Source organism: Parasteatoda tepidariorum, chromosome 7 (genome assembly GCF_982258835.1).
Source record: "Parasteatoda tepidariorum strain Cologne lab strain chromosome 7, Ptep-v5.0, whole genome shotgun sequence".
Lineage (NCBI taxonomy): Eukaryota > Metazoa > Arthropoda > Arachnida > Araneae > Theridiidae > Parasteatoda > Parasteatoda tepidariorum.
Window position 1 is genome coordinate 26,337,987 of NC_141761.1, and position 21,733 is coordinate 26,359,719.

The following is a 21,733-nucleotide window of genomic DNA, read 5'->3' on the forward strand; positions in this document are numbered from 1 at the left end:
TTTCTTGCATGAAATTTCTGAAAAGTAAAATATATCGTGCCTTATTTCAACTTTAATTATCAGGAAACCTCCTGGAATACACGAATTTCCAAAGATCACATAATTTTAAGGTTACTATAATTCTGAATATGGTTTTGTCGGTCAGAAATGAGTGTTACCCGGCATTGTATACTTCTGTAGTATTTTTTTGTGTGCCAGTTCCGGGTAATTACCGGGTTATGAAAATCTGACCAGGTACCATTTCTACTTTAAATTAATTTCTTAACACACAAAAATTAAATTTTCCATGAAAATAAGTAAAAAATTTACCCGTATCATTTTAAATAAATTTCCTAAAATGAATTATTTTGAATATTAATAGATTAAATATTATTTAAATGAAACGTATGTCTTAATTTGAAATAAAATGTTAAAGACGCATTATTTTTTGCGCGAAATATATAAACATTTAATTCAAGACTTGCAATGTAGTCGTGTCCAGTTAAAGCGTGTTTATGCAAAATGTTTTAAATTTTATTTTAAATAACAGAAAATTGAACTATAATAATTTAGAGATTCGCTAAAAAAAAAAACAGTGCTCAGAACTAACTTCATTAAAGATTCAAATCAACACTAAACCTCAAAGATAAAAATTCTACTTCAATTAAGTAACTTCCATCGAACTTATAACATAAACATAAAGATTCTTAAGATAATGTGAATCTTATCTTATATATATTAAATAGAGCGCACAAATATGGGTCATTTCTTTTTCTAGAAACACGTGTTGAGATATATATAAAAAAATAAAGACAGACTTTGATGTAAACAAGACTTTCTGAAAATTTGATATAGGACAAAATGTATTTTCGATACTTTTTTATGAGAGTTCTTCTGATGTGTTATCTATAAAGGAATTCACTCTATTACACTAAGATCGATTTATTGAGTTTATTTCCGGATTTTTCATTGTAAAGTTTCTCGGAATTAGGAGTGACCAGAAAATGGGTATTCTAAGAAAAGTATAACATTCGGAGTTGCAAGAAAAGTACTGAAATACAAGGAAACTTTAAAATTATTTGATTGAATGAAAGGAACTTGGAGTTGTCACCTGTCTGCGGCAATCAAACAGGTTTTGTTCTGTTCGTCCCTTTCAGTCGTGAATTGGTTGCTTCCTATAGCGTTTTTATTTTTATTCAAAATATTAGTTCGCAACCACTGGGGTAATTTATATTTTTAGCTAACTTCTCTTTTGACGAGATTCCTAAAATTACAAATTAAGGTTGGTCATTACTGTGTGTTACGCATTAGATATTTTCCATTATTGCTAATAAAATTATTATTGATTTTTAGCAAAAGTGTTTATCAAAATATAAATAAGCAAAAAAATAGAAAGGTGAAAAAATTTTTCCTGGAACTTGTAAAAAGCTAAGAAAAAAGCAGAGCAAAATTTTAATGAGACGTCAGTTTAGAAACTTATGAAGTGACATAATTTCTCTCTCATGAACTTTAAGTTATCTCTTTCGTATTTTATTGTACGATAAAAAATATTTATCTGGGAATAACCTAGAAATTATTAAATTGTCTTTAAAATAGTACAAATTCACCACCACTGAATTAATATAATTTTTTTTAATGTTAAGCTTTTTAAGATGTACTTGTTGATGGTTCTTAGTTACTCTTTTTTATGAGAAAATACAAGGCTGTTTAATACAATCAAAAGTCTTCAAAATCTGAGAAAAGATCTTCTTTAAGCGCTTTATTTAACGTGCTTGCCGTTTTCTTCTATTCTTAATGTGTAGGCTTTTCTTTTAGTTACTATGTCTGTTTCTTTTCTTTTAATGCATGGTAAAGTATTTATTTACACGGAGAAAAAATTCTGGCAATATTATCGTAATGTATGATAATGTCTGATTAAAAAAAAACACTCCCAGAATTTTGTTTAATAAAACCCGAAGTATACTGTATTTAACCCATTTATCTATAATTTTTCCGTTCATGAATAGTAACGGTTAATCGAAATGTCTGGTTTTCAAAAATATACACAACTAAAATACGCAACTAAAAAGTAAATTTAACCGAATAAGTGGTCTTTATGCCATGCTCTGAAGTATCATGATAAAATTACCGATTTTTTTTCACATGTTATGTAATCATATTTTATTGTTATTTTTACGAAAACCATTACCAAATCACTTCAATAAAAAATTTCCGAGCTTTTTGGTGTTCTCATAGAGGTAGAAATACAACAAATTTCACCATATTCTTGTAGTCTTGATCACGCTTTGTTTTCAATATAGGAATAATTCAAAAACCACGCTTTAAAATCTGTAAATTTCATTTTTATTTTTATTCAAGAATTTTTTTTAACCCTAGATGCTGATTTCTCGTTGTTTTCTTTCATACCTTTTTTTTCATGAGAAAACTTAACAGACCTATAGAGGTTGTTTTCTGTTATCAAATATCCTGAAATCTTGAAAAATAATATATCTTTCAGAAAACTTGCATTTTTTTCTCTCCTTTCCTTCCTTCCTTTCTTTTGTGTTTTATAAAGTGCAGACGTTTTCATTGATGAAGTGCTAAGGAAGATCCATTATGAGTCATTAAAAAATAAATAAAAAAAAACGAAGGGTATGGAACATTAGGTCAATTTGCTTAATCTCTTCCTAGAACTCTTGAATCACACTTCAGTCAGGGACGACTGGTCAGGTGCCGTCCCTGAACCTGGCAGGGAATGATGCAGTTAGTTCCGAACCAATTAGGTGAGAGACATGTTGCGTGTATTTTTCGAATGTATTTTGAAGGGCGAAGGTATCACGACAGGGGAGATCTTCCGAAACAAAAGAACAAATGTATTTATTATTACGCTGGTGTCACTTTTATGGGGAAAATTACATTACGAGGTCGCCTATGTTTTGAAAAAAATTTGACTTTTTATAATGCGTGGATAATGATCTTTATAGGTGTTATAAATATTTTACAAGTTTTTTTTCCTTTCTTTCTGATATGATATAATGCTAGCCAAATCATTAGAACAAGGGAATGCAAATTATGCAGAAATATTTCTGAAGACATGCGAAATTTTTCAAAAATTTATTCGGGCATGTTGCGAATTGCAAAGAGCATAACTTAAGGGGAAAAAATTAATTTGGAAAAAAAAAAGGTGTACCTTTCATTTTTATTTTGGTTTTAGCCACAGTTTTTTAGTTATGACAGTAAAGATTTTAACTTCGTTATCTATTCATATTCAATATCATTTAGAAGTTAAACCTAAAACTGAACTCTCTATCAAACTTTATCTTTGTTTCGTAATTTGGTAGAGACTCAATACAGTTTTTTCACGGCTTTTAAAGTACCGAGAGCATTTAATATTTTGTTTTTTGTCGTCTTTCAGACCCCCCTATGAATTCCGGAAGTCTAGGTTAGGAGACAGGGATCAATTGCTAAAAGATACTTAAAACTAAAAAGGGTGATGCCTCATGGGAAGAAAAAAAACTGAAGGCAATTTTTTATGATAAACTAATAACGTTTTGTAAAAAATAGTAATGTTGACTTTCGGTGACTATGTGAATGATTTTAAATTATGCTATTTTGCACATCTTTGCATAATTTATAGGGTCCTTCAATTCCAAGCTTGGAGTGGGATTTTCTAAAAACACTACTTAACTCCACCGGGGATGGAATCCCAGGTAATGACAGTTGGCAGTATTTTAAACCCTGAACTATCATTAAGAAATCATGCGTTACTTTGTTTTAAATTGTTGGTGGGCATGCTTAGAGAATGTATGAAATTTTGTAACAGAATCAGAATATTAATACCAAAATTTTATGAGTGTTCGTAAAATAGAAGATTCACACAAAATTTTTAATTGCGTCGGTAGTATAATGAATAAAGTTTGGGAAGCATAATTCTGTTCTGAGGAAAAGTAAAAATTCTCCGAGATTTTTTCCTTGCACTAATTTTCTGTCAAATAGGGGGTCTGCTCACATATGATGACATACTTGGAAGGGAGGGAGGGGTTTCTCAAAATTGTGGCAATGGAGGGAGTTCCAAGAACTGTGACATAACAGAGTGTGATAAAAATTAAAACATTCAAAGTAAGCAGATTTTATATTTTTCTGTTATTTTAAATTTTTTTCATCAAAATAAGTAGGGGAGAGTGGGGTCAATTGTAACATTTTTGACTTAACTATTTTTAACTAACAAAAAATCCAAAATATTATTAGTATTAATTGACAGACGAGTAAAGTAGACTATCCTCTACTAGAAAAAAAATACCTTATTTTAAATGTTATTATATTAGTTATTACCAATTTTTGACAGTCGTGCACTTGTTACAATTGTCCCCACTTACGGGGTCAATAGTAACAGTTCATAAATTCAACTAAAACATAGTTAGTTGTACCTATTATCATAGTTGTGATATATTTTTTTTATTGATCAAAATAGTAGTGATATTTTAGGAGTAGAGAGCAGAGTATAATTATATTTAGGAGTATAATGAGCAGACCTAAATGCTTAAACTTTTAACTTTAAGGGGTTAAAAATGTTAATTTATGCTATGAAAGGTGACAAATAAAATAATGCACATGCAACATAATATAAATTATATAGGAAACTATTGGTGGTTCTTATAGAGTTAAGTAATGGTTTGTAAACATAAGATTATTTATTTTCAGCTGTTACATTCGTCCCTTTACTTATTGTTACAATCGTCCCCAAGACGCCATTTGAGCATCATTTGTTAAAAACTTTGCTAGTTAATTAACAAAACTAATTCTTTTTTATTGAAATGTTAATTAAGGTGTCCACTTACATATTCGGTTAATAATTTTTATTTGTTTAAACAAAATTACTTTGTTACAATATAATATTCTAATACCAAAAAAAGTACTTACGTAGCGTGAAAATATCTTTTGTGATGTAACTCTTTCAAAAGTACATAAAAATGGTTGCCAGCAGGGGTGTACATGTAGATTTAGTAAATACACTTTGTGCGCCACCTAGGAACCAAATCTAGAACCAGACACTCGAAATTTTTGCTCTGTTACAATCGTACCCTGTTACAATTGACCCCACTCTCCCCTACACATGATTGTTGTTATGATCACCAATCTGATTCAAACACATAATTAAATAAAATTTGAATAAGGATTTCTAACGTTTTGCTTTGCTTTAGAAGGGCTATCATGTGTTTAGCTAATGTAGCGTGACAAAAGGAGAGGTCAAAAAGGTGATATCATTTCTGGACGAAATAAAAATTAATATCGTATTGAGCTTTGGATAAACACTAAGGATTCCAACAAAATACTAAAATGTTCACACAGCACAGAAATGTTAGTTAAAAACATAATGGATTTCTTGTTTTCGCTTCTTTTAAATTTTGAAGCAAAATTAGAACTTTTTTTGCCTTGACAACAAAGAAGAGCGACATCAAAGTGAGAAATTTCTAAAAGAAAATTCTCTTCTCTCGTAGACAGAAGAGGTTAAGAGCGAATAGTTAGTTCATTTCAACAAACAAATTGTTTGATATTTTTGTTTTAATTCTACTTATCATTTTATACAAAAATAATTTATAGTAATATTTCAGATTTTTTAGCATTTTCCTTAGAATTTTATTCATTTTGCGAGTTGATATTAAATTAAAGAAATTTATGCAGGAATATGTTGTACGCCTAAGCACTGAAATCTGTAATTTTCTAACCATAAATTAAACAAAATATTTATAAATCAATGATGTTGTATATCTAAAACATATGCTCGCAAATCTTAATCACGCAAATCTTAATCGAACAAAGCGAATTACGGAATTGTCTGGAACATGAGTTTTCATTTATTATTTAATCAACGTTATTTCCGATGACAATTGCGATTCAAGCATTGTATCTTTTCAAAATTTAACTTTAAAATTTATACAATGTAATTTGTCCATTGTTGACAACATTTTATTTGTATTTTTAATAAAAATAATTAGATATTTATTTCAGTAAAGAAAACGACGGAAATAAAAATAAAAATATGACCACCGAAGCCGACGTCTTCAGGGGGTACCGGCCTCGGTAGCCATAAAAACAAAACCATTTCTAATTGAGGGAGAGGCAAATGCTTAAATTAACTCCTTCAGAACCCCGATGGTTTTGTATAGAAGTCCAGGAAAAAAAAACATGCAATACAAATTACAAATTAAGAAAAGAAACTGAAACAAAATCATCAGAAAAATAAAAAAATTATTTCAGTGTAATTTTCAGCTAGTTTTTTCTTTGCTGCTAAATCTTTTTTACTTAAGCGATATTTCTCTTTAAATGATAAATTAAATTTCGATTAATGCTATTGTGTTGTAAATTGATAATTAGTTTTTGGTAGCAAATAAAGGCTTTTCCGTAAAAACCCCTCTTAATACTTTTAGAATCATTGTTAGAAATGAATACAAAAAAATAATTAGCCAAACTGATATTTAAGTGAGGAACAAATAAAATTGATTGCAAATCACACTTCGAGAGGATGGATGTAATAAACAACAAGACATGTGATATTGCGGAAAGAGTGGAAGAAAGATGTGGAAACACCTTTATGTTTTGATTATTATTAAATCTTTCTTCCTCTATCGCAATTTCTATAGCATTTTACGTTTATTAAATGTTAATTTGTGACCTCGTCATTATGTATACTCTTTTTATTTTTCCTGTTTTATAAGCATTTTAGAAATGCATATTAAGGACGATCTTTAAGGAATACCCAGTATATTTCCTTTCGATGTACTACATTTTAAGAATTTATTCCAATTGAAAATAAATGCAGTTTAGAGTTTTCATTTAAATTAATAGTTCAAAAGAATTGATGTTTTCTTAATATGCATTTTCAGAAAAACCAATTATTTAAAAATGTTAATATAAAGTATCAAAGAGAAAAAATAAATCCGGTAGAAAAGTATCGATATATGGAGATTTATGTATTTTAACAAAAAAGCGATAAATTAAAATATACAGCAAAGGCCTCAAGACGAAAGTTTAAAATCGCACAACAGAAAAGTTTATAAAATGCAAAATATATGAAATATTTGTCGAGTTCTGAAATATTGATGTTATATAGACTTTTACAATGACTAATATATTCCTATCCTTTTTTTCAGAGTCTATTAAAGAAGCTTCAAAAGGTGAGTTTGATTTTGAACCTTCAGAAATATTTATATTTGCATTTCTTTTATTCTATTGAATAATTCATGTTTTACGTTCTAGTATTAAGTAAGATTTTTCTGATACAATTTTTTTTTGTGTTAGTGTTTGATGTACATTCCCGTAAGAATAAAATAGAGTATGAATAAATGTTGAACTTCATATTTCGTAACAGTTATAAAGATTGTTAAGACAGAATTCTGTCAGATGTCTAAAACTTGTTCAAAACAAATGATTGTTCATTAATTGTATTTCAATATGCACGAAAGGTTTAATGAGAAAGCCAGATAGTGTGATAATAATTCAATAGCCAAAATAATTTTAAACAAATTAAACTAATTGGATACAATAAAAATAGATTTAGTCCATCTCCTAGGAACATATGCAAGCATGAATTGAAAAAGGTAAATGGAAACAATAATTTAATAAAAATTTAAAATAATTAATGTAAGAATGTGTGCAAATTAAGTGTCCATATCATAATTAGGTCTGAAAGCTTGTTTCACAAATTATCAGTCTTGAAAATATTCAGATTGCATTAAGTACGCATGCATTCCTTAATTTCCGAACAACTTCAGCCATAATAATGAAAGTAGTGTCTAGTTGTAGTAAAGTGGATGCGCGCAACAAGATATTTTAAAGTGCTATCTGATAGGAAACAGTGAACTTATAACATCTCTAGAACGGTAAGAGTTATAAGAAAAATGGGGGACTACAAAGTTGTAGGCAATAAACGATTTAGTACGATTAGACGCCCAGTTTATATTAATGTTGAGAAAAGAATGTTTAAAACGTGTACTTATTTGTTCAAAATACTCTAAGTTACCCCGCGACGTAATGATGTAAGGAAGGAAAAGAATCGCAACTAGTTATCGCAAGATACTATTTCATTCGATTTTCTATTATACTTTATATATCGATAACAAAGGTAGTAAGTAGTAAAGGTAGTAAAGGAGTAAGTTATTCTCGCTACAAACCATTGTGGGCCAGAGAGTTTATGGAGGTTAAAGCAAATTTTGTGGCAACAGCATAATGATAGTGTGATAGCATAATGAAACAGCATTGTATACTAACCACCTTTACTTCTCACTCAAACTGATACTACACAGACAAGATGATATTCAAGATGGTACATCTAAAGTTAGTGGGGCCGCCACCGGTGTAATAATATTTTCATTTCAAACAATCAGTAATGACTCGTAAACTACAATTGCCAGAAGTGGGTTTCGAACCCAGTAAAATTATTTTGTGTTTTTTGCTTCTTTATTTTTTCCTTAGTTCATTTCGTTTCGTCTTAGTACCAGAAAATGTGACGCATGTCTTAAGCATTCCTTTTTAGCATCAACTAAATCGTTTACGCTCTGCAACTTTGCAATTCTCTTTTTCCAATTACTTGTACCGTTTTTGCTATACGACGATAAGTCTGCAGTTTTTTCACCAGGTGGCAATATGAGCATTCTCTTCTTGTAGCTGTTTTATTACACCTAGATACTACTTATTATTGCTACACTCTTAGCCATTCCTAAGTAAAGAGGTTGTAAACAAACTTTAGGGTGCAAATGAATTTCCGTTGATTTCAAAATGTATTTTTTTTAATTTTTTTTTCACTCATTGAATAAAAAGTAAATTATTTCCCCCAAACCCCGTGGAAGGTGAAGGGGATTAAGGCTCCACAATATCATGACACATCGAGATGAAGTTGGGTGAGCCGCCACTCTGGGTGGATTAGACAGCATTCCTTCAAAGTGACAGCTTAGAATCTTAAATATTTTACAATATTATAATTTCTAAAAATAAATCCCTAAATCTCAGCGAATGTAATTATTAGGAGTCGAACACGCTCTGTATATAAATACTTTTTTGAAAAGCACTCTTACAACACTCTTCGAGTTTTACTGAATTGATTAGTGAATTGATTACTGAATTGATAGATATATTAGATTTAGAAAGTGGAAAAAAATAAGACTGACAATTTTTTTAAGTGAAAATAAGGGTTGCAAAAATTAAACTCATTAGCCAGCAAAAAAAAAAAAAAAAAAAAAAAAAAATCTTGATTTTTGTTAATTGCCGACATGTTGTCTAATGTAGTTTTAACACTATTTCATTCCGAAAAAAAAATAGTCATTAGTTACTGTTTCAATATACTGCATTTAAAACTACCCTTAAATATGTGGCGTAACTACCACTATAAATATTAAATACCAAATCAATAATATATAAGATATGTTAACTTGAATATATCACGAGGTACCTTTTGATAGATGAAGGTTGACAATGTCTATAAATAAATCCCCCACATTGGTGACCTACGGACGTGATAAGAAATTGTCAATATTGATGGATGAATCCACATTAAACAGTTGATTTGCTTAAAAAAAAATCTACTGCTCAAAGAAAAAAAAAAAAAAAAAAAGAAATCCGGTGAAGTGTAAATAAAGTCTCCCGGTTAATAAATAATAATGAGCGAAATGCTAGAAAAAAAATAATAATAGCGAAAAGCTATAAAAAAAAATAACGAGCGAAATGCTTGGAAGAAAATAATAAAAATATAATGAGCAAAATTTGAAGTTAATAAATAAACAGCATTAATCAACTAGTGGTAATTGTTCATCGAATTCTATCCCAGATAAAATTCTGGAAGGGGAGTAATGTGGCGTAACTACCACTATAAATATTAAATACCAAATCAATAATATATAAGACATGTTAACTTGAATATATCACGAGGTACCTTTTGATAGATGAAGGTTGACATAGTCTAAGATTAATTCCTCACAAATATACCTTCAAACATATTTAACAGAATGCACTTATGATAAAACTAATTGTTTGTTTATTACTAGAAAAATAACTCAAAGTGATACAATCAGAAATAAATAAAAATTATGAAACTGTAATACATTCGGAAAAGGAGAATTAAGAACTTTATTTAACTTTCTAGATTTAACTCTAACGCGAATGCCAGTTCAACTGCTAAAATGGAAAAGTGTTGAATTCATCTAAAACCTAAGAGCAACATGTTTTTCTGAATAAATAAATAATTTAAATTTCGTTTTTCTCTTTAATTGTTAATCACTAAGCATGGATCAGAATATGAAACAGTGGCTATATAATCACGTGATAATTGTTGACCAGAAATTCCGGTTTTCAAATTTATAATTCTTATTACATATATTTAGTAAAAATTACAAATCTGAACAGTAAATTTAACCGCATGAATGGTTTTTATCGCAAGCTCTAAGGTATCATGTTAGAATTACCTAATTCTATATTTAATTGTTAATTTTATGAAAATCTTCGGAAAATACTACAGAAACACTGTAAATTTACTTCTACTAGTGGGCTGCGTCCCCTGCTCGCTAACGCTCACCAACCCCCGAAAATTGCTACGCAATCTTATATGGTTTGCTTTGCAAACCAAGCTCGCTTCGCTCGCTACTAACTTAGGTACATTGCAAATGCGCGAAATTCTACGAATTCAAAACAATCATTTAAATCCATATAAAAACTTTTTTTTAAAAAAAAGAAATACATTTTTCTAGTAAATACGAAGTCATTAAAATATATTTGAATTCAAATAAATGACATGTAATTCATTAAACCTATTAGAAATGTGCTATAGTATAAAATCTTAAAGCGTAACAGCACGACTGAGACTCATTTTTCAATGAATAACTAATAACAATAATAAAACAAATAAATTCGTGATATAAATCAAAAAGCGTCAAATAAATTAGTAATATATAAATTCGTGAAAAAAAACGCTTTCGACAAAATACTAAAGTAGAGATCTATCGACAAAGACTACTCACTTCTGTCTAGCTTAATAGTATGAGATTGCCGCAGCTGATGCTCTCTGGTTATTTCAGTTTCCGTTTTTAAAAGCGCTATATGTTGAGCCACCTCAGCTAGATTTGGCATGTGACATTTTTAGCGGCAATCATTGATCGATTTTCTAGCGTTGTCATTCGGGGAGTTGTAATGAGGCTCTTTTTTGTAGCCGTGTAAGAAAAATATATATATATAGATTCTGGTAGCTGTTATCAAGCTCTTTTTCTTAGAGTAGAAAACAATTTGAACCATCAAAAGTTGTTCAAAAAATAAAAATATTTAGTTAATTTGTCGAAAATTTACGTTATTTGAATAAATTGTAAATTTACCTAAGACTGGTTTAATTAAATACGTTTTAATTTAACTTGTTAATCCTGCTTGGATTCTGGTCAAGTAAGATGTTATTTTAATGATTACACATTACTTATTTTACTTGATTCTAAACAGAAATTTAAATATTTCAGGAGGTCACCAATGTGAATACAATGAAAAGAAATATTCGGAAGGGGAGGAAATAATAGCCACAAGACGTATGTGTTTGACATGCAACTGTTCAAAAGATTTTTATGAACCTAATAATGTCGTTTGTGATGTTATTGAATGTAAAAACATCGGACCTTTAGAAAGAGGATGCATGCCTATTTATAATGACATTGATTGCTGCCCTGTTGATTGGAATTGTGGTAAAGATTTCATTTAAATACCTTTAAGACTAATTTATTGTTTTATAATTTACTGAGATGTACAATCCAAAAGCAATTGAAGCGAACAAATATACTTTAAAATAATACATCTTTTTCTTTATAATCATTCTGGAAAAACTTCCATTAACTTCTAGAGATCGTGAACATTAAGATCATTTAGATTCATTCATGTGAAGGGTGCGGAAAGAAAGTAATTATATCACAAGGTTCCAACAACGTGCGGCAATTAAATTATTTTCTCTTTCTTACGTATATTTTCCTAAACATTCTCACTTCAATTTTCGTTTTAGTTTTCCGTTAGCATCATACCTTTTGTTGTTTCTTCTCTCTTATCCAGTTTTTCCGTATTATCCATATTTTTTTTGTTGTCATCTGGAAAAAATTAAAAGTCATACAGGATTGCTCTCCTGTAATATAATTTATCCCCCCCCCCCTAAAGAAAGGTATTTACTTATAATATTTATTTTTCTTATTTTACTCTGTCATTATTACGTTTTTAATTTTGATTGCTTTCTAAATTATGAGTTTAAAAAAAGCAAACAGCTTTCTCTTTATTATAAAGTAATTCTATGATATTAAGTTATAATGCTACATTTAAAGATGACCTGATTTGAATGGGTGTCTAAGCTCATTAACCGTTACACAATTTTTACTTTTTGGTGTAAATTACAAATTATATGCTGTTATAAATTAGCGTTAAAGAGATTCCTTAATTGATTTAGAACTTAACGATCAGCTTCACGGACATTGGGATGTATTTTCTAATTGTATTTAATATATCGGCCTGCTTGGTAAGCTAAAATATTATGGAGTTGTGCTTATCAATTGTATCATAACATTGTACCTATAATTTTAAATGTTATATAAAAAATGATTACTAAGTAAAATTATTTATGTTAACTAATAGATCTTAACAGAATTGTAAGGGAGACGGAATCATACAAAATCTTTTAGACTATTTACCACTCAAATGAAAGTTTAATTTATAGAAATGATTGATGGATGTGAAAAGCGGGGGGGGGGGCAAAAGCGTAAGCAAACAGTTATAGTAAATATATATATATATATATATATATATATACGAATAGGGTACGATATACGAATTTGGGTTTACAATGGCAACCTTTCACCTCAGCGATCAGTATATTGAATACCTGGGGCAATGGCACTTTACCTAAAAAAGTATCTGTGCAGGGTATATCGAGAGCAATTGCATTGAAACTTAATTTTATTGCGTATTTCGGTTTGTATAATTTCCAGATTGTATTCATCTCAGTGCTGCATCAAAGATTCGCATAGGCAAGCTTGTAATCGGTGCATACCATTGCTTTTCGCCTAACTGTCGTTGGTTTTTTCTCACTTTGCTTCGGATTTTTTGTTGTTTCTTGCTGGGTTTTCTTGGTTTTCGTAAAATAAATTCAAGTTATTTCTATTGAAACAGTCCATACCGAAAATGCATATGAATATTTGGTCTAAGAATATCTCTAATTGCCTACCGAAACAAGACAGTTTATAGATTTGCACACATACATTGGCTTAAAAATAAAGAAATATCGTAGATTTATTTTATTTACTTCAGAACTAGGATGCATTAAAAAATTTTAATACTTTTTTTATATAAATAAAAAAAAAACAAATTTATAATATACACACAATATCATGAGTAACAGTCATTGTAATAGTGTTGATCGTAGAATTGAGCAAAATAAAAGACATGTCCTCTTTTTATAGACAAAAACAGAAAAAAGAAAGAAACCCACAGACAGTTATTTCTTTTTATAAGTTAAGGAAGTTTACGAGATCTCCAAAACTCCTTCAGTTGTTATAGCCTGAAGAAAGTGCAACTGATGGATTGAACTATTACTGAAATTTCTAAACTGACTTTTTTGGCGTCACCAAGATTTACACCTACAAAAGTGTGAGATATGGACCCCTACAAACCATTTTTTTCCCGATTCTATCTTCTTTTTCCAATCGTTGCACACTTGTGTTACATCTATTGAATGATTATTTGTTTTATGCTACATAAGCCAATGTTCAAAATTATTTTTTAAAAATCTATCTGAAAGTTTTAGAGTTAATACTTCAAAATCTTTTTAAAGAGACATCAAAAGAATTAATTTTGAACAGCAGTTTATAGAAAAATTACTCATGCTTATTACAAATGTGTGATATCGCATGATCAGCAAACATTTGAAAACAAAAGAGTATTGCATGACAAAAATGCATGGAAAGAAAAAGTTGCTATGAAAGTTTTTTAAAACATGCCTGAAAGCTAACTGAAATTGAAAGCTTTGAACAGCTGATGTATTGACCAAGAAACAGAAATATTGTTGATGGATGGATCATTCATCATATTATATTACAAAAGGTTAGTCTGCCAAACCTATAAGGACAAGCAATATTTACTTATTACTCAAATGGATATTTTTTATACGTCCTGTTGTAATCCTACGGTCAGATGACCTTGTCAAAATGAACGGGTAAAATGTTTATCATATTCAAAACTACAACTTCAGGGCTTTTATTTCGAACGATTCATCATTATTTGAATAATTACAGAAACTTGTTCCAATTCTCTTGCTTATGTCAAAAAAAGAACAATTGTTACCATGATTGTTCGAAATGTAGAATGGTTGTGTCGCAAGAGTCACCCCTATGAAGATTCTGTCCGTAAATATCACTTCGACAGTCAGAAACTGGATTCTCAAAGTAACGTGATAGATGACGTAGGTTTGTAGAATGACTATATTAATGTAGCGTCTTCAAGGTGGGTTTAAGACGAGAAAATGCAGTTGCCGGTGTTTATTGTTTTTGTAATCTTCGTTTCCATAGAAAAAAGTGAGTTATTTTTATATTCAGTAGACATTTTTGAACGAATCGCTTTAATGAGATCATATATTTTTAATTTATATAGATAAAAAAATGTGGAAAAATTCTCTGTGATTTGATTAAAAATAATAATATTTTCTTTCCTCTAATCACAGAAAAATAGATTTTTTCATACATTGGGATTGATTGAGATGGGCTACAAATTCTTACTTTGTTTATTTACTGAATTTTTATATTATGGCTATGATTCAAATGAAAATCGTTAAACAGTTGCCGTCAAAAAATTTGATATTAGTTGTCACATAATTCTTTTTAAGAATAAATAAGTTTTCTTGAATAACATAGCCGGTTTCTGCAGGAAAAAAAATCGGTGAGTTGAAATGATATTTAATTTTTACAGTTTGGATGATATGCTCTTTATTAAATTTAAAAAAATTGTTATGAAAGCTGCAATGTTACAAAAAATAATTTTATTACTTTATTTATGCTATTTTCGTGGATTCAAAAAGTAAATTATAAAATTTTTTTCCCGAAATCTTGAGTGAATAAATCTAATATATAAGGCAAAAGTTTTAATCTATAGGGAAAAAATGCAATTAACGATTGAAAAATAATTAAAAAATTGAATCGGAAGCAAAATATTTTGGTTTCACTTTTTATTTGAATGTTTTAAAGCGTCAAAAGTGTCATCATTACAGCAGTCGATTGTGAAAAATAATTTCAAGAAGAAAAAAAAAACATCTATCGCAAGAACACTTTTCCGTTAGAGAACTGAATTGTTGAGAAATATTTATATATTAAAACTTTAAATCCCTAAAAAATGTGAATAATTATTACACAAAAAAAAATGGTAATAAGAAACGCGATAGTATTTACGTATTAATTTATTTATATTTACAGAAATACGATAAATTGTGTTTCTGGCTTTCTAGGAACGCCTAAAAGCTCAGCTATTTTTACAGAAGCACTTTGGTAGAGATTTTGGTTAAATTAGCAAAATATGGTTTTATAATATATGATAATCGGTAAATGTGGTAAGATTCTGTAATTTTATCATGATACCTCAGAGCATGAGATAAAAACTATTTATTCGTAACATTACTTTTTAGTCTTATGTATTTTACAAAAAAAGATAGTAATAAGAACTCTAATTTTGAAAACTAGAATTTTCAATAAGTTGTTACCTTATGAACGGAAAAAATTACCAAATTAAATATCGTACATTTTGATTTTATTTACCAAAACTGAGGCTTTTTTTTTTGTTTACAAGAAATGTCCTCAACATACCGTGCGATAATTTTACCAGATTAATTTTTCTCCGAGTAATCTAAAAGTACTTCATCGAATTTTTCTGATTTGTAAATTACGAACTTTTATTTGCAGACTATTTTATTTCATTTTATAACAGTCGTTCGACAGCCTACCCAATTTTGAGTTTGAGACAACCAACGTTCAAATCCGTAGCCTTGTAATTTGGAACCCGATCCTGAAGACAAAAAACCTCCTGGATCAAGAATTGGGTGAAATTTGTCTTGATGGAAGACTTTTTGCTGGAAATAAGCCACACTTGCATTACATGGAGACGAAAACCACGAAATTCGCCCACTATTATCCCGATGGCAAAGAGACTCTAACCCATGATCCGTCTACGTCAGCACTGTGGTCGGAGTGAGCCGGTGTGGAAATTGCATCGACCTGCAGTTGCCGCTTCCTACCCGGGTTACCTCATCTGGAAGCAAGCGCTCTACCCCCAGAGCCATAATAGCTCTTTTTGCAGATAATTTTATTTTTATATTTTATAACCGTCGTTGAATAGTTCAACAAATTTTAGGTTTACGACTACTAATGTTCAACTCCGTATCCTTGTAGTTTCGGATCAGTATCCCCAGATGTATGATTTGTTATATGGGAGCATGGAGGACTTTTTGACTCGACAGATTTAACTTGCATCAGTCACCGTTTACTACATGGGGATCGAACCTACGACCTCTTGGACACGGGCCCAGTGCCCTACCAACCAGGCTATCCCGGCCCTTTTGCAGACTGTTAATATAATTAGGAGGAACAATATTAATTAGGTTACAGAAACTATAAAACTTGGTGCAACCAAAATTTATTATTATATTACTTTGTGCTCATCTTAAAATAATTACGTTATCAAAGTTACAATACATTTTTCACTATTGTAATTGCAATTATAATTTATAAAAAAACATATTCATGATAACTTTATTGTCAGATTTATTGTGTTAAGATTTATTATTTTACGATTGTCTCAGTGGTAACTTAAACAATTTATTAAATAAGGGGTATAAATAAGGGACACGTGATATACACAAACTATTTAGTAATGGCTCAGTCAATAGTGGATAGATATTTGTCGAAATTCAAGGATAAGTCAAATTTTTGATAGTTGATAAAACTAAAAAGTACATTTTTTAAAAAGTGTATCCTCCTCTCTTTATGCGTCCTCTCTTATCTCCCCTAAACATCCATTTTCACGAATCATATATCATCACTATTTGATCAATATTTATCAATTTTATACCATTTTCATTTTTAAAATGCATTTTTGTTTAAAACTTAATAAAGCTTTATCGGATCTCCAGAGCTCCTCCAGGATCTCCTATATTTTTTTTTGCAAGAATTTCACAAAATAGAAAAATTTGAATTTCAAAAGTGTAATTTTTAGGGACTTACAAAAATTATTACTCTATAAAAAAAGAAAAAAAAATTCTAAATATTGAAATAGACTGTGTGAATTGTTTATAGTATAGAACATGTATCTTGTTAGGCATCGATAAAAAAAAAAGTATTTTTAAGACAATTTTTTTTAAAAATGAATTTTCTTTTTTATAGAATATTTCAGAAAGCTATATCGGTTGCTCCATATTCGCAATGTCTGCGTAAAGAAAGGAAAGAAAAAGAGTTGGGTTGAATTCGCAAAAAATAGGTGAGGTGTAGCGCAAACCAATTTTAACAGAACTCCCATAGGGCAAAAGACAGATCATTTTCAAAATATAATGACCTGAGGTTCTATTTTTTCTTTCTTTTTATCAGCGCTTTTTGATCCGGCTAGCTCAAACGTAGTATAGTATACAAAGGTAGTATACATCATGGGTAGTATACTTTCGATATATGGGGGCAGAATTATCACTTTTTAAAATGCGTGGAAAAAAATTTCAATTATATTAAGGCAAAAATCCAGTTCGATGATTATATTTAGAGCCATACTTCAATGAGCCTTTTAAAAGAATTAATTTTATGAATGAAAAAAATTTAGATTGCAACAATTATTTTTTCGTAGTATTCCATGAATGTTATCATTTTATTTTTACAGATGAAGCCAAGTCATTGCAGTTAAAGTGTGAGAAACGTTTTCTAAAACACTATGAAGTAAAGGGCTGTACACCAGTACCAGACAGTGGTTCAGACTGTCCGGTGCGTTACAATTGTCCAGATAAAAAACAAGAGGTCAATAACACAGGTAATTAATTCTTTTTTTGTATTTTATTCAGTATGGTGATCATTGTAAGTTAATAAAGATAAAATCTTCAGCTGAATTTAGTCATCATTAGCGTAGTTAATCATTTTGTTACCTTAGAACCGCTTATAAAAATGCATGTTTTTTATTTGCAAGGTCTTTCTGAGTTTAAACTTGGATTTAAAAAAAGAAAAAAAAAGATCCTTAAAGCTCAAGATGTGATTCAAGAAATTCAGAAAGGAAATTCAGATTCCAGAAGGAAAGAAAGAATAGTTAATATTCATATTAAGCTTTTATATTAATGCACAATGAGCTGCAAAAAAATATGTATCTTTGAATACTTGTTTTATTAATCGTATTTTTGAATAGTAAAAAACTAATTCAATGGTTAAACGGGTTGACTGCAAATAGCTTAAATAGGTTATAACTTTTAATAAGTTTTTGGATGCTATCTAGGTGACAGATGACTAGGTCTGGGATTTAGTTATCTAGGTGACATCAGACTTAGAAGCATCCGTTTCTTGAGCCAGTAGAGTGGTTTAAAGTTTCGAGTGGTTAAGTCTATTTTTTGCTATTTCGTGATTCCTGAAGCGAATTGAAAATTTTTGTACATTATTTTAAATCTTGTTTACCTGAAGAAAATTCCATTCAAAATTATTTGTAATAGTTATTATCCTTTAATATTTTATTTAACAAAGAATAAAATTATTTTGAATTGTAAAATATACAAGCTTTTGCAACATTTGGGGATAGAACAAACGCTAATGGAAATATATTTTAAGTTAATTGCATTTTTAAATATTATTTCTCTGACTATAAGAATTATTAGCATATATATAGTTAACTCTTCAAACCTCAAAGATTAGCATTTAGGAATCAGTACATGATCATTGGAACAGAAGTTACTCTAGGTGACATATTTTTTTCTCTGTCTTCTGTTCAGTTTAAAAGAAACATAATAAAGCATAATATATTGATAAAATGCACTTTTAATGTATTTTAACAGCTTTTTTTTTAAAAAAAAAATAAAACCTTTTTAATTCGTTTTAAAACTTTATTTATTTTTTAATCTGGGAACAAATTGTATCCAATTATAACGAGTTTTTCTTTTTCCCAAATTAACTTCTATTTTTCTAACCGACGCGATTTTAAAATTGTTTATTCAAATTTCCTTAAGATTTCATATTTTCCATTGATTCAACTCTAAGCTTAATTGAATATGATATAATTGTTATTTCACAGGTAATACATTTTTCGCTATTGTTACACTCGTTTTTGAAATTTAAGTTCCATTTGTAATTTTACCCATCATATTTGGAACCTAGTCTACCTTAGAAATAAATTTGTAATATTATTATTAATAATTATAATTAATAATTATTAATAATTATTATATTATTATTAATAATTTATAATATGTTGCAGAAATACCATTTGGATATTTTTTAATTTTATTGAAAACATAAAATATGTCATCGATATTGTTATGATGTGGAAATACAATAAGAAACAAAAAAAAAAAAAAAAAAAAAAATCAAAGACTGCATTGGAACTCTTTTTGCTAAAACTGTGTTCTAATAAAATCATTAACACATTTTAAAATTTCTGGAAGAATTTTAAATGTTGTTTTCATTTTATTTCTTCTTCTCATTCTTATTTATTTATTATTATTATTTTTGGAAATATTCGTTTTATTCGGAAAATTTGCACCAACAACAATTTTTCATGATTAATTCGTAAATAAGATCATGTAAGTATAATAATGCATATGATTGATTAGACATACCAAAAAATAAGTAATTTAGAGATATGTGTCAATTAAAAAAACTAAACTTCATTCCTTTCCAACAGTAAGAAAACAGTTTTCGTAAATACATATATAATTCCTTTAAACTTTTATGATATACTTTCAAATCATAAATAGTTATCGTATATAAATTTCCTAAAGCTGTAGTTTCGTTTAGTTTAGTTTTTAATATTACACTGGAGCTACTCAATTGAGCTATTGTTGACATTCTACGATTCATCCTAAATTATAATGGTTTCCTTACTACTATTTATATCAGAGGGTAGATGATGGATAATGTAAGCCAGTTTACCAAAGTTTGGTACGGTCCCTGAGTATAAAAGAAAAAGCAACATTTAGGGATCCAGCTCAGAGGTTCCTGAAACGGGTTTGCACCCACCTCACCTCTCAACTAATACTGATGTTGGGAAAGGATTGGGGAGGAGAAGATTTTCTCTTTTTATTTATACTTGGTTTGTTCTGCATTTTTACATTGACAGAAATTTTTTTTCTTCCAATGCCCACCTGTGTTAACATTTTTCGTCAATTCAGGCATTTACAGGGCAGATTTGTTGGCCTCTCTTTCAGGGGCACCATATTACATGGGTCAACGTTACTCCCACAGTAAAGGCAGATAGTACAGAGAAGGAAAGAACATCCATGCCTTGCTTGGGATTCAAACCCAGAACCTTTCTGATGCAAGGGCAGTTCCCTAACCCCTACACAGGTCGGTCGGCACATTGACAAACAGAAGGGGAGAGTGGGGTCAATTGTAAAATTTTTTACTTAACTATTTTTAACTAACAAAAAATCCAATATATTATTAGTATTAATTGACAGACGAGTAAAGTAGACTCTCCTCTAGTAGAAAAAAAAATAAATACCTTATTTTAAATGTTGTTATATTAGTTATTAACAATTTTTGACAGTCGTGCACTTGTTACAATTGTCCTCACTTACGGGGTCAATTGTAACAGTTCATAAATTCAACTAAAACATAGTTAATCATACAGATTATCATAGTTGTGATATATTTTTTATTGATTAAAATAGTAGTGATATTTTAGGAGTAAAAATAATAATGAGCAGAGACCTAAGGGGTTAAAAGTTTTAATTTGTGCTGTGAAAGGTGATAAATAAAATAATGCACATGCAACATAATATAAATGATATATGAAATTATTTGTGGTTCTTAAGGAGTTAAGTAATGGTTTGTAAACATAAGAAATGGGACCTAAAGGGTTAAACAATTGCAATTGAAATTATGAATTTATTTTCAGCTGTTGCAATCGCCCCTTTACTTATTGTTACAATTGTCCCCAAGACGCCATTTCAGCTTCATTTGTTAAAAACAATGCTAGTTAATTGACATAACTAATCTTTTTCTTTTTGAAATGTTAATTAAGGTGTCCACTTACATATTCGGTTAATAATTTTTATTTGTTTAAACAAAATTACTTTGTTACAATATAATATTCTAATACCAAAAAAAGTACTTACGCAGCGTCAAAATATCTTTTATGATGTAACTCTTTCAAAAGTACATAAAAATGGTTGCCAGCAGGGGTGTACATGTAGATTTAGTAAATACACCTTGTGCGCCACCTAGGAACCAAATCTAGAACCCGACACTCGAAATTTTTGCTCTGTTACAATCGTACCCTGTTACAATTGACCCCACTCTCCCCTACTGTACTATTAATTAGGATATTTCTTCGAGAGCACATTTATACCATCAAATCTGTTAACACATTTTGACATAGAAGGAAAGAACAAAATGGGTGAAGGCAGCTCACCCAACCTTACATGTCCAACAACTGGTTCACAGGTGACGTGTCTCTTGTCTGCCACTTCTTAATGCGCATGCGTTGGATCTTAGTATAGACGATGCTTTGCAAAATCTGAGTATGTTATTCACACTGTAAGTTGCTTTTCTGGTATAGT

At 29.5% G+C, this 21,733-nt stretch overlaps 1 protein-coding gene across 18 annotated transcripts in view; it reads left to right on the plus strand.

Annotated features, from left to right (window-relative positions):
• Positions 1 to 21,733, plus strand: part of LOC107446012 (uncharacterized) — a 210,484-nt gene that overhangs the window by 33,802 nt on the left and 154,949 nt on the right. For 11 of the 18 annotated variants that reach the window (XM_087167539.1, XM_087167533.1, XM_087167538.1 and 8 more), the window contains exons 2-4: positions 7,110 to 7,133; positions 11,448 to 11,666; positions 17,860 to 18,006. In XM_087167539.1, coding sequence (XP_087023665.1) covers positions 7,110 to 7,133; positions 11,448 to 11,666; positions 17,860 to 18,006 — 390 coding nt within the window. Of the gene's footprint in view, positions 1 to 7,109; positions 7,134 to 11,447; positions 11,667 to 14,196; positions 14,529 to 17,859; positions 18,007 to 21,733 lie in introns of those variants that run through there. The other 7 variants (XM_087167546.1, XM_087167548.1, XM_087167550.1 and 4 more) reach the window with 2 other exon arrangements.